This window comes from Microcaecilia unicolor, chromosome 3, assembly GCF_901765095.1.
Source record: "Microcaecilia unicolor chromosome 3, aMicUni1.1, whole genome shotgun sequence".
NCBI lineage: Eukaryota > Metazoa > Chordata > Amphibia > Gymnophiona > Siphonopidae > Microcaecilia > Microcaecilia unicolor.
In genome coordinates, this window is record NC_044033.1 from 88,799,366 (window position 1) to 88,812,492 (window position 13,127).

Sequence of the window (13,127 nt, forward strand, 5' to 3'; positions counted from 1 at the left end):
GATGAGAGAATTCATCGGTGCCTGAAGATCAAGGAGTTGTTGGCGTCGTTCACGCGATGGACAGGCCCCACCACTACCGCCGGGCCTTACATAATTGCGAACTTAGCCTCAGAATTTCTCTGTCCCTCATCTTCCTCACATAATGAGAGTAACTTATGATCTCTCCCCTCAAGACCGTCTTTGCAGCTTCCCAGTACAATACCGGATCCGCCTCATGAAACGCAATTGTGGGCCTTGCATGCCTTCCAGCATGTTAAAAGGCGGTCTTGAAATCCCGAATCTTTGTACAATTCCAGTGGAAACACCCATTGACCCCCACGGGGCAAGGTACCTCCCACCGACCACCCAACTTCACCCAGGCATGGTCTGAAATAACATAAGGGCCTATTTCTGCCTGTTGTATCCTTCCAAATTCTCCCCTGGACGTTAAAATATAATCGATCCGGGCTTGAGTTGAGTGCGCCCATGAAATTTTTATCTTTTATGTATTTTGATTTCCTATGTATTTAGTTAATTCAGGCCAGTTTTATGAATAACTTAGGGGCCCGTTTACTAAGCAGCGGTAGGGCTAATGTGTGGGTAGCTCGCCAAATTGGTACTACCGCTGGGATTTTCTACTGTGGGGGCATTCCTAGCAGTAAACGTCAGTGCAGCCACATTGGTGTGTGCTGCATGATTACGGCATGAGTAGCGTGTGAGCCCTTACTGCTAAGTCAACGGGTAGAGGTAAGGGCTCAGGCAGTAAATAGCCATGCGCTACTTTTAATTTTTCCACACGGCCATGTACTGCCCCATTAAAAAAAAGCTTTTTCCCCTGCCACGGTAAAAAATGGCCCAGCATGCCCCAATTTCATGCTTCCACAGTACCACAGGCCACTTTTTTTTACCATAATTTAGTAAAAAGGTCCCTTAGTTATTTATTTTTATGTTATTATTTTATGTGACTAATTTAATTGTTTTCATTTATTTGATGTTCTCTCTACAGACTTACCCCAATGCAGCCCTATGCTGGGTCTCTGATTTTATCATGTCTTATTTGTTTTAATATAAATATATTTTTTGTGACTGTACAAATTCTTGGTCTGCTCTACTTTTGCCAGTCCAACCCACATCATTTGCTAAAGGAAAGGGGTCCTGACTGTACAAGCTATTATACTGTTGTCGTCATTGGAACAGTTCAGCTTCTCTACCTACATCTGCTGGTAGGGGGACACAATCCATTGGTCTAGATTGGTTTAGCTGGATGAAAGGGAATTTTACATGGTTACTAACATTAAATGTGCAATTGTATATCTTCAAATTCCTGTAGCTATAATATTCAAGCATTAGATAATAGTGATTTAACATATGACATGATGTCCTGGGAGGGAAGGAATCCCCTCTTCCCATAAATTATAAAATTAATTTGAGGGCTTTTTGCTAAACACTTAGTGCAGGTTATACTGTGTGCTAATGGCTACTATGGGTTAAAATAGTCAGTGTGGTAAAAAACTCATGTTTCCTAGCACAGGATAGTGTGTGTGTGGTCAGAAGCTGGGCACTAACTGCATATTGCAGTTAGCACATGGTATGCAAAACACACTTTCAAATGTGCATTTAGCATGGGTGTATTTAATGCAATCTCAAGAGGTGGCATAGATGCCTCCACACTCATTGCACTTGAAATTTACACGTGGCAGGGTGGAATTTGTCTGTGCAAAAACAGCAGGGGGAATTGCTAGACACACTCGCAACAGGACTTCTTTTGCACTTGCTGTACCTTAATTTTAGCTGTTAACATGCAGTAAGTGCAAAACCTTACTGCACTTTAATAGAAAGACCTCTTAATCTTTGTTTATTGGTCTCTATTTCCATACATTCAAGTGGACTAACGTGACTACAATGTTATTTTACCCAATATTTGAAAAAGATATCAATACTTACAGAAGTGAAAGCTGGTTCATTCTTCTGATTAAGGCATTTTTCTTATTAACTAACATGAACCATTCTTGCATCATGGCTTCCTCCTCCTCACTGTTTCGCCCTGTAACATAAGAGGATTTGGGGGTCATCAAGTCAGGTTGTTAAAATGGAAAAAGAATCTAGTTAACAGGATATGGCAATTTTCAAAAATACAAAATCAATTTTATTCGGCATGAAAATACCAAGTTCCAAACTACCAGGAGAAAATTATAATTCATCTATGTTTAAATACTTGTATGCCTAGCCCTGTCAAACTCATACAGCTGAAACATGTACGGTTTTAGTACCCCTTAACATATCTATCAATTGTTTTAAATACAGTAAATTGTTCCAATACTTAAATCCCCTCCAGGGGCTTAATTCTTATGTTTTAAAGAGGAACATACTGTAACGACATATGATCATGATTAAAACCAAAACACATACACATTAAGAAAATCATTACAAAAAGATCATCACAGGAAATCCAGGTACGGTGCTACAGCTTCCACCTTTAACAATATCCTGATATTATTTTTCAAAACTGAATCCCCAAAACAAAAGGTTTTAGTATACAAGACCTTATAAATTGTAAGTTTAACATGCTGAGCATCAGCTTTAACAACCTCAAGGCAGCGGGCTCCTACTCGCAAAAGAATATTTTCTGTTTACGATACTGATGACACATCAGATGACCCCTTGAGCTCTTGTTCAAAAGCATGAAATAACTTCTGTATTGCTACATTTACAACCCAAGTGGCATATGCTCACATACATTTCCCAGTCATATTTAGAGATACTGCTATATTTCCAATGCCTTTTTTGTCTCAGCATTCCCAAGAAAAAGAGACATAAGGCTATGTGTATAATGTTTTGCCAATACTTAATAAGAGAGAGAGACAGAAAGAAAGAAAGAAAGAAACAAGAGCTCTCTATATCAAACAAACAGATGGTTGCCTAGGAATGATGTTTGCTTTAGGAAGCTGTTTTCAAAATGTTGTGCTATGGTTAAGTGAAATATAAATGCTGGAATTAAATTAATAGAAATTTATAATCTTAGATCATGAAAATACTCCTTTTCTCAATCTCATTTTACCTTTTACAGGATTTTCAATTTCTACCTACAACAAAATTTGTGAAATGGAATACAAATCTGAACTTCTCTTTTTCCTCATAAATCTCTTCTCAGTATGATTATATCCAAGAATATGACTATTTAAAAAACTAGTACTATACTGTCAAAGAACTGGCTACACAGGTGCATCTGTTTTGGAAAATGTTTGTAAACTGAAATTTTAATGCAATTTAGAGAGACTTGTATTTGTTAAAATACCAAACAAAGGTTTTATTGTTTTACAGTAGTTTTAATCTGCCTTTTAGGGTTGGGAGTATTTGTATTCACTTTCAGTCATGTGATGCCCTGACACTGGTCATGTGAGACGGGATGTGATAGACAGAAATCCCTAAGCAGCAACAAAAGAAGAAACAGCAAAAAGAAAAAGCATGCAATTTGGAAAATGGCCAACTGTATCCTGGGGAAGGCATTTTTAGATCCATGAAATGACACATGGGTACAATATTAATAGATGGAGATTTTTAGGACACATGCAATTCAAAAAGGGCTTTTAAAGGCAGTGCCTATAATGTCTACTGCCCCAAACATATTAACAAATTAAAATGCTGAAAGTTTAATTTAAAATGACTATTTTCAAACAGAACTTTAATGTTAATGTGGTTTGGAATTAGCACTTCAATAACTACAATGAGAGGCAGGTGACACTTAGAAAAACCAATACATTTGTATACAAATATTATTTGTTTATGATCAATTGCAATAAAAATAAAAACACATACTTTTTAAATACATATGCTTACTCTGTAACGAAGTTATTCTGAATATACTGGAAACTCATGATACAATGACTCTTATGGCAAGTTAGAAAAATGTTAATTCTAAGAAACGTTTGCAAATTCAGAATGATAATAGAATCCAAGTTTCCCTCCAGACAAACACTACCACACCAGATTTAAATGGAACAAAAACTGTTTAAGGCCATATCGATCCTGTGTATTTAAAACTACTTATCTTCTGTTGTTCAATATGATGGCAATCTAACAAAGGCACAATAAAGTAAAAGCTACTTTTTCTATAACACATTTTATTGTTTTAAAATTTTTAACAGGGGAAAAAAAAGCTTTTAAAGACAGCAAGTTGAACAATTACAAATTAATCCTGACTTTAATAACTGGCTAAAGACCGTGTCAGCTTTATAAGAAACAAAAAATATTAAAGCCACTGATCACAGCTAGCTTTTCTCATTTCTCCTCTAACCATTTGTTATTTAATCCAATACTAGTAATCCAATTTGTCCATCAGACTTTTAAAGGGCAGAATGCAACTTCTGCAGCTTAGACACTTTTCAAAGTACAATATATTTTTTCAAATGAATGCTCGATGTTTCATTTTTCCCCTACTGTTCGCTGCACTAATGTATGGAGAGGAAAAAAAAAAGAACAAGATGAACATTGTTCATACTGATTAAGTAAGAGCTCATTAAAGAGCTGTCAGTGCCTTACTTTGAATATGCATGAAGCATATAATCAGATCTGGTACCGTCACTAGAGGAGAATACGGTAAGTACAAAGGATTGATTTAATTACTTAGAGTGGGCTGGGGTGGCTAAAGCAGTCTTGTTAATGCTGAAGAAAAGGAGGTTGAAAGAGGTTGTATTTGGGCGCTCATTTAAAAAAAAAAAAAAAATCTAGTTTAGCTTTTGCCACAATACTCAATCTCAGGATAAAGCACTTGCATTGTAATTTAAAATGAAGACTTACGTTTTTGAAAAATGTCATCATCTTCATCCTGTTTAACCTAACCCTGTTATCTACACTGCTACTAAAATGTACCTATTTTTGGGAAGCCAATGGAGTTAAGATTCAGAATCTATTGATGCTGGTGCTAAAGAGATTCATATTTCACAGATTCATAATCCATTATCTGATGTTTTAAACCATAAAACAAAAACAAATTCCACTCTTAATACACAGAATTGTTTGAAACAGCAGTACAATAAACTAAAGTATTGGTAAAAGTTACGTTGTAAATATAAGCCTTGAAGATTGCCTATGCTTGATCTCCAGATAATATTCTATTGGTATGCTATCTAAAGCTCACTTTGCCTCTTTTCAGACATAGTGTTTAGACTACAAAATAGCTACACAAGTGTCCCAGTGCCTCTACTGTGGAAAAAGCACAGAAACACATTTTTGAATGGGTTGGAATGCAGTCCCCAGGAGTGTGTGCCTGGCTATTTCTCTACAGCCACAGCTACTGACCAATATCTGAGCAAACTTGTACTGGACTTTGAGAGTCGAGATCCATGCTTCTTGGCCAGGTGACTGTCACTGCAAAGACCATGTTAAAAGAAAATAGGAAAATAGTTGGGGGGAGGGGAGGAGGAACCCTTCTCATAATTTGCATAATAAGGCTCATAACTCTCAGGAGGGCTACTGGAGTTGAATGTCTACACTGAGTAAGACCTTGATGGGCAAATAAATAACCGGGTTAAAAAATATGTGCAGAAAAAACACATTTTCCTGAAAAAGAAGTCTGTATAGTTCTACAGAATAATTTCACAGTTCCAGCTGGTGACTATGCCTGCCTTGAGATCTACCAAAAATTATGTTTGCATTCAAGACACTTTAGGTTTCTATATCCCCAAATCTGTGCTCCCATACTTTTCCTGGAGAGAACACTCTACAGGAGTTACTTCAGTTCATTTGACTGACATTTTTATGCCCCCCTGAGACTTCCAGCTCTAAAAAGAACAAAGCATTCTCTCTCCATTAGTTCAAAAATGTTTGGTTATAGCTAAAAATATACTAAAATAATGATAAAAAAGGCTAGCAGATTGCGTGAAAATATAACCATTCAAAATCGAGCTTCACAATACTCTTTCAAAAGAATAGTAGTTAATTTTTTAATTTTGTTTTAAAGTTTGAGTATTTGAAAATCTGTTGGCACTTGCCCACAGACTTTGAATCAATTCTCAAAGGGAAAGTATATGTGTACTGGGACTTGCCTAAAGAGAAAGCACTCACAGATATCTGCACCTTTTTTTCCCCCCTTTCCAAAAATGATGTAATCTTAAAATACTAAACTACATACACTGCAGCATTTAACACTCTTGGGAATGTTTCTGCTCAATGTGAGTAAATGTACTCCTGTTAGGTATCTCTGTCTCCGCCTCAAACATTTGATTGACATGGGTGATTATCCAACATTTAAAAGAATTGAAATTATGCTGGAACTGCTGGCAATATGCCACTAAAGAAGCCCCAAAATTTATTGCTGACAATACAAGATTTATCTTCACCTAGCCCAAATGAAAGCCGGTGGGTGGTTTTCCGAATGTATAGTTTGCTGCAGGGACACTTTGAAGCATAGATAAACAATCGAGGCAAAGACAGAGATAGATTTTTACTCCAGCAGGAACAATGCTGCATCTTTCGCCTCAAATCCCTGGAACCTAGGGGTTTAAAATAGTGCACTGCGTTTTTTTGAAATTTTTTTTTCCATAACTATGTTTTCATTACAGGTGGTGCTTTGTACTGGATTTCTCTGTGACATTCTTTCCTACCAATCGGCCTTTTTCCAGTGACGTCAATGGAGAACCTCCGGGCAGACCGATAGTGTCTGCCCGTGACTCATTATTGGAAAGATCATGCAAATATATTGATGGTTTTTTGGCACCACTTGTTGTTAACACCAAGTCATACATTAAAGATACGACTCATTTTCTGAAAAAGCTAGAAGCTTTACCTTTCCAAACAGATACAGGATTTTTAGTTACATTGGATGTTCAATCCCTATATACTGCGATACCCCAATGTGAGGCATTAAGTGTTATGGAACAAGTCTTAGAACAACGTCCTAAACCGGTAACGGTTCCTACTGAGCTCCTATTGAAACTGTTGAAGCTGTCTTTGTTCAATAATCATTTTTTGTTTAATGGCGAAATTTTTTTACAACTGTCTGGAATTGCGATGGGAGCTGCTTTTGCCCCCACAGTCGCCAATCTATTCATGGCACATTTAGAAGAAAATGTCATTTACAAGCTTCCCCGATACCAGCATGCTAAATGCTGGTGGAGGTTTATTGATGATATTTTTATAATTTGGGAATCAACACTGGAAATGTTAGATTTATTCCTTATAGATCTGAATGTATGCCATTCAACTATTAAATTCCAACATACAGTTCATTTGCATGAAATCAGTTTTCTAGATGTTAAGATTACTAAATATAGAGACAAACTTGAAACTGATGTTTTCACAAAGCCCACAGATCGGAACTCATTGCTGTCTTACGACAGCATGCATCCTATACATATTAGGAATAACCTTCCATTTGCACAGTTTTTACGTTATAGACGCATTTGTGATACTCCACAGAAATATAAACATTCTGCCGTTCGATTGAAAGACAAGTTAACCGAAAGAGGGTACCCTACTAAAATTGTGAAACATGCATTTAAAAGAGCTCTTTATAATCATCGTGAATATTTGTTGGGAACTAAACTCCAAAACAACCAAGCAATGGAAGACCAAAAAACTGTCTGCATCATGCAATATACATCAATGGCACCTAGGGTTGCTAATATTATATATAAAAATTGGAAAATATTATCTACCCATGAAGTATTTGCTAGACAGAAATGTATGATATCATATTCCAGACGAGCTAATTTATCTGAGATGTTATGTCATCCCGATGTAAGAACAGGTATTCATCACAATAGAGCAGTAACGCTGGGTCATAATAAATGTGGGACATGTGTCATGTGTGCAGTGATGGAAGAAACCAACAAATTTTGGGATCAGGTAAAACAAGATTGGTTTTATTTGAAAGGAGAGACTTCCTGTATATCAAAAGCAGTGATTTACATGATCACATGCCCATGTGGATTGCGGTATATAGGACAGACGAAACGAATGTTCAAAGTGAGACTTTCAGAACATAAACATGCTATACAGTCCAGAAAAGTTCATATGCCTTTGGCTAAACATTGTATAGAGAATAATCATGTATTTAGTCAATTGCGATGTATAGTAATAGAGCAACTTATAAATAACCACAGAAGAGGTAATATTTCACGCATTTTACACCAAAAAGAACAAAAATGGATTTATCATCTACAAACCATCTACCCGAAAGGGTTAAATGGACCAATGGAATGGGAAGCATTTTTTTAATAGAGAATGCGTCTTTTTGATATAATGGGAAGTTACAAAGGACCACATATTCGGAAGATATGGATTTCATTATGAATCTACGTTTTGTGAATATATGTTGAATACTCTTTTTGGAACATGTTTGTAGATTCTCAAAGATTTTTTGCGTATTCTTTGGACACTTTCTCTTTAAGTTCTCTGAGAGTAATGGTATGTCAGTTATAATTGAGTCATCCGTCTTGCGGATTGGATACAAATAGAGAATACCACCTAGTGGGATCTAATTGATGATTGGATACTATAGCAAATACCTCCCAGAGGGTGGAGCTAAACTGTTGGCGTCCTTTATCAACATTCGCCATTTTCTGAACTGGTGTTCGCGATGGATTGAACGAGAACAATTTTTTTGTTTTTCGACATTCTCCTGATGAAGATTGCGAAACAGTGGGTCCCTTGCTGTCGGGAAAATTAGTGAAATATGGAAGTAATGCTTTTTCAGCATTACCCACTTTGAAAAATTTCTACTCTGTAGCCGGAAGAGTGCGTGATTGAAAATATAGAACCAGTTTACTGACAACGTGGAAGCAGGTCATTTTGTCTACATAAGAGATATAAATCTAAGGCTCAAGATAAGTGACTCTTTGTTTGTTAGTATGAACTCTAACTGATAAGTTTATTGTATAACTGTTTCAGTTTTAGAAAACTGGTGATATTTCACTTAATTCAAAAGGTTTACAGAGTAACTATATAAGTTTTGTTCTTCCATTCAATATTCTCTGCAGTGTTGTGCATTAAGATGGACATTACAACAATAGATTAAAATACTCTATTTTCCGTTTTTTGTTCACGGTGTCTTTTTCTCCCCTAGATAGGGAGTTTTTTGGCATCTGTGAGGTTTTTCGGAAAGTAGTAGGTGCCTATGATGTTGGCCAATTCAGTGGAGTCCTAATTAAAGGTTCCCTGGGCTATTGAGGCTACTTTATATATATATAAACTAACTGTTGAAGTCCCCAATTCTGCACGAACCTACAGAGAGTAGAATAGGAGTGAAGTTTTGAATTTTGTCTTTTTTAAAAGGAAGCTCCATTTTGGTACGTTTGTAATGAGAACCATAGGTTCATATGGCAACAGTATGCTTCTTTTTTTCAATAGGGGATATTTGTTTTTTCTAATGCAGCATTCTATTGATTCAAGTTTCTTCACAGGTGTCATCATGGCTAGATCGCCAGAAGCCATTGCGAAACAGGTCCCTCTCAGGACCTAAGCCTATTTCTTTTGCATTGGGAGCTACAGTATTGCCTCAACGCTAGAAAATTGGATCCACTGTGATGACAAATGAGGAGTTTATTGCTTAAATGTTTTGAAGTCCTAATGCCGTGGGTTGAATCACTATAAGCAACAAAGCAAAGTGTGCTTTTGATTTCTTGGATACATTTATATATATATAATGATGATTTTTTGACAAATTAGAGAGACTATTTTTTGGATTTTTTTTAGACCTATGATTACTTTTTCACTGAAAACAGTTTGAGCTGTTGCACTCATGATCTACTTTATGGTTGTTTTCCTGAGTAATTTGATGCTTCACCATTATTTTTTCAAGGTGATTTTTATCAAGCCTTTGTCCAGGACAGGAATTGTACTGGGATTTCAAATTTCTTAAGGATGGTAAACAAAGAGCCAAAAGATTCTATCAAAGGCCTCATCCATGTCCAAGGAAATGATAAGGCTGGGGGGATACATCCATAGGCGTAGTTTGACTGTTTCATTTGGGGGGGCAAAGAATGGGCGGAGCATATTAGCATATCATTTGCATATATACATATGCAAATGAATATGCTAATGTGGAGGAAGGAATTGAATTTACAGGCAAAATATCACAGATGCACATTTCAAAAAGCTGACACATTTCAATTAATAAATTATGAATAAAATACTTTTATCTACCTTTGTTGTCTGATCATTTAGTTTTTCTATTCGCTTTGGTCCCAGTGTCTTCTGTTTTATTCAGTGTCTTCTTTCCAGTAGGCTTCCCTCTGCTCCCCACCCCTCGCAGTCCCATCCATCTCTTGCTCCTTCCCTCTGCTTCCCACCCCTCCCAGTCCCATTCATCTCCTGCTCCTTCCCTCTGCTTCCCACCCCTCCCAGTCCCATTCATCTCCTGCTCCTTCCCTCTGCTTCCCACCCCTCCCAGTCCCATCCCTCCCAGTCCCATCCATCTGTTGCTCCTTCCCTCTGCTTCCCACCCCTCCCAGTCCCATTCATCTCCTGCTCCTTCCCTCTGCTTCCCACCCCTCCCAGTCCCATTCATCTCCTGCTCCTTCCCTCTGCTTCCCACCCCTCCCAGTCCCATCCATCTGTTGCTCCTTCCCTCTGCTTCCCACCCCTCCCAGTCCCATTCATCTCCTGCTCCTTCCCTCTGCTTCCCACCCCTCCCAGTCCCATTCATCCCCTGCTCCTTCCCTCTGCTTCCCACCCCTCCCAGTCCCATCCCTCCCAGTCCCATCCATCTGTTGCTCCTTCCCTCTGCTTCCCACCCCTCCCAGTCCCATTCATCTCCTGCTCCTTCCCTCTGCTTCCCACCCCTCCCAGTCCCATCCATCTGTTGCTCCTTCCCTCTGCTTCCCACCCCTCCCAGTCCCATCCATCTGTTGCTCCTTCCCTCTGCTTCCCACCCCTCCCAGTCCCATTCATCTCCTGCTCCTTCCCTCTGCTTCCCACCCCTCCCAGTCCCATCCATCTGTTGCTCCTTCCCTCTGCTTCCCACCCCTCCCAGTCCCATTCATCTCCTGCTCCTTCCCTCTGCTTCCCACCCCTCCCAGTCCCATCCCTCCCAGTCCCATTCATCTCCTGCTCCTTCCCTCTGCTTCCCACCCCTCCCAGTCCCATTCATCTCCTGCTCCTTCCCTCTGCTTCCCACCCCTCCCAGTCCCATCCATCTGTTGCTCCTTCCCTCTGCTCCCCACCCCTCCCAGTCCCATCCATCTTCCCTCTGCTCCCCCCCCCCGCGAGGTCCAAGATGGTGACTCCGTTTACCCCCTCTCTTCCTCCCTCCCTCCCTCCGGTGCAGGCAACAGTCTTCAGCTTTTTCAGCGTTCCTGGCAGCGGTAGCGATGTACACGCGGCCTTCGGTCTGCCCCGGAAGTCTTCTCTTCAAGTTCCTGTTCCCACCTATGCGGGAACAGGAACTTGAAGAGAAGGCTTCAGGGCAGACCGAAGGCAGCGTGTACAACGCTACCGCTGCCAGGAACGCTGGAAAAGACTGCTGCCTGCGGCGGAGGGAGGGAGGGAGGAAGAGAGAGGGGTAGACGGACACGCTCCTCTCCGTCCGCTACTCCGCTTGGCTTCCCTGCCCTCTCTGTCTGCATCCCGCCTTCCTCTGACGTCAGAGGAAGGAGGGACGCAGACAGAGAGAGCAGGGAAGCCAAGCGGATGGAGAGGAGCGCGTGCGTGCATGTGTTTTTTTTTAAAACTAATGGCGCGGCGGCGCCTCATCGTCGTTTGGGGGGGCATTGCCCCCCCTCGCCCCCCCCCCAGTCTACGCCTATGGATACATCATTGCTTAGCTAAGAGGGGCATTTTCGATACGCCATCTAAATCTGATTTTGTACATTTTGCTGAAAACATCCAACAGTCAAGTTGTAAACATGGCCATTTTCGAACCAGAAAAAGGCCTATCTTTTTGTTTCGAAAATGGCCATTTCCCAGATGTTTTGTACTCAGTGTGTTTTACTTTTGTGACCATTTTGGGAAAAAAAATCATCCAAGGGAAAATGCACAAAAACAAGCCACTGGGAGATCTGGGGGCCCAGCATTCTTAGTAGACTGCCCACACAGACAACCCAGCAGAGCAGTGGGGCACCCTAGGGGATGCTGCAGTGGACTTCACATGTAAGGTCCTTGGTACACATCTGTTATTGTTACTTTCTTATATTGTATAATGAGCCCTCCAAAACCCACCAAAAACCTTCTGTACCCAACTGCACTCCACTATAATAACCATTATGTCTGCAGGTGCAATCTATATGTTGGTACATTAGGTTTTTGGTGGGTTTTGGAGGGCTTATACTTTCCACCACAAATGTAACAGAGTGGGATATGGACCTGGGATCCCGTCTCTACAGTGCATTGTACCAACCACCAGGCTACTCCAGGGACCTGTTTGCTGCTCTAATAGGACTGGCAATAATATCTGAGGCTGTCATAGAGACTGGTATGTACTATTTCATTCACATCTTTGGGGAGTGGGAGGGGGTAAGTGACTCCTGGGGTAGTAAGAGGGGGTCATGCCTTAATCCTTTCAGTGGTCATCTGGTAATCTAGGGCACCTTCTTGTGACTTAATCATGATTGAAACAGGTCTAGACCAAAATGTCTTAACTTTTAGCCCTAGATGTTTTTGCTTTGTTCCAATATGGCAGAAAGACATCCAAGTTTTGGGAACACCCAAATCCCACCCCCCAACATGTCCCCGACATAGCCCCTTGTGATTTGAATATACTGCAGACAAACTACATAGAAACATGTCTTAAAATGGGTTTTGAAAATAGTGATTTGGATGTTTTAGACCAAAAAACGTCCATCTGCCACTTTGTGGCATTTTTGGACATTTTTCTGATTTGAAAATTAGCTATGTATATGATATAAAACAGTCTTCTCATACTATTTGTGGAGGATCTACCTTTCAAGAACCCTGTCTGGTCCTTATCGATAATGCATGAAGCACTTAGACATAGTAGACTTACTTAACAATATTATTCTAATCAACTTAGGGCCACAAAGAAGCATTATTTTTACTCAGCAGATTCGACTAGCGGCTATCTCAACCCAGCAACTATTCTGTACTTTTAATAAACTTGTTACCCCTCCACATGTGTCTGTAGATGTTCAACATCTTACTTACGACACTCTGGCTATTTTCTGTCTAAGAGACATTTCAAGTCACATTTCCAC

At 39.8% G+C, this 13,127-nt stretch overlaps 1 protein-coding gene across 1 annotated transcript in view; it reads right to left on the reverse strand.

Moving 5' to 3' along the window:
* Nucleotides 1–13,127, reverse strand: part of EHBP1 (EH domain binding protein 1) — a 763,964-nt gene that overhangs the window by 63,160 nt on the left and 687,677 nt on the right. Inside the window, 1 exon segment of the mRNA XM_030196160.1 lies at nucleotides 1,924–2,023. Within this exon segment, the coding sequence (XP_030052020.1) occupies nucleotides 1,924–2,023 (100 nt within the window).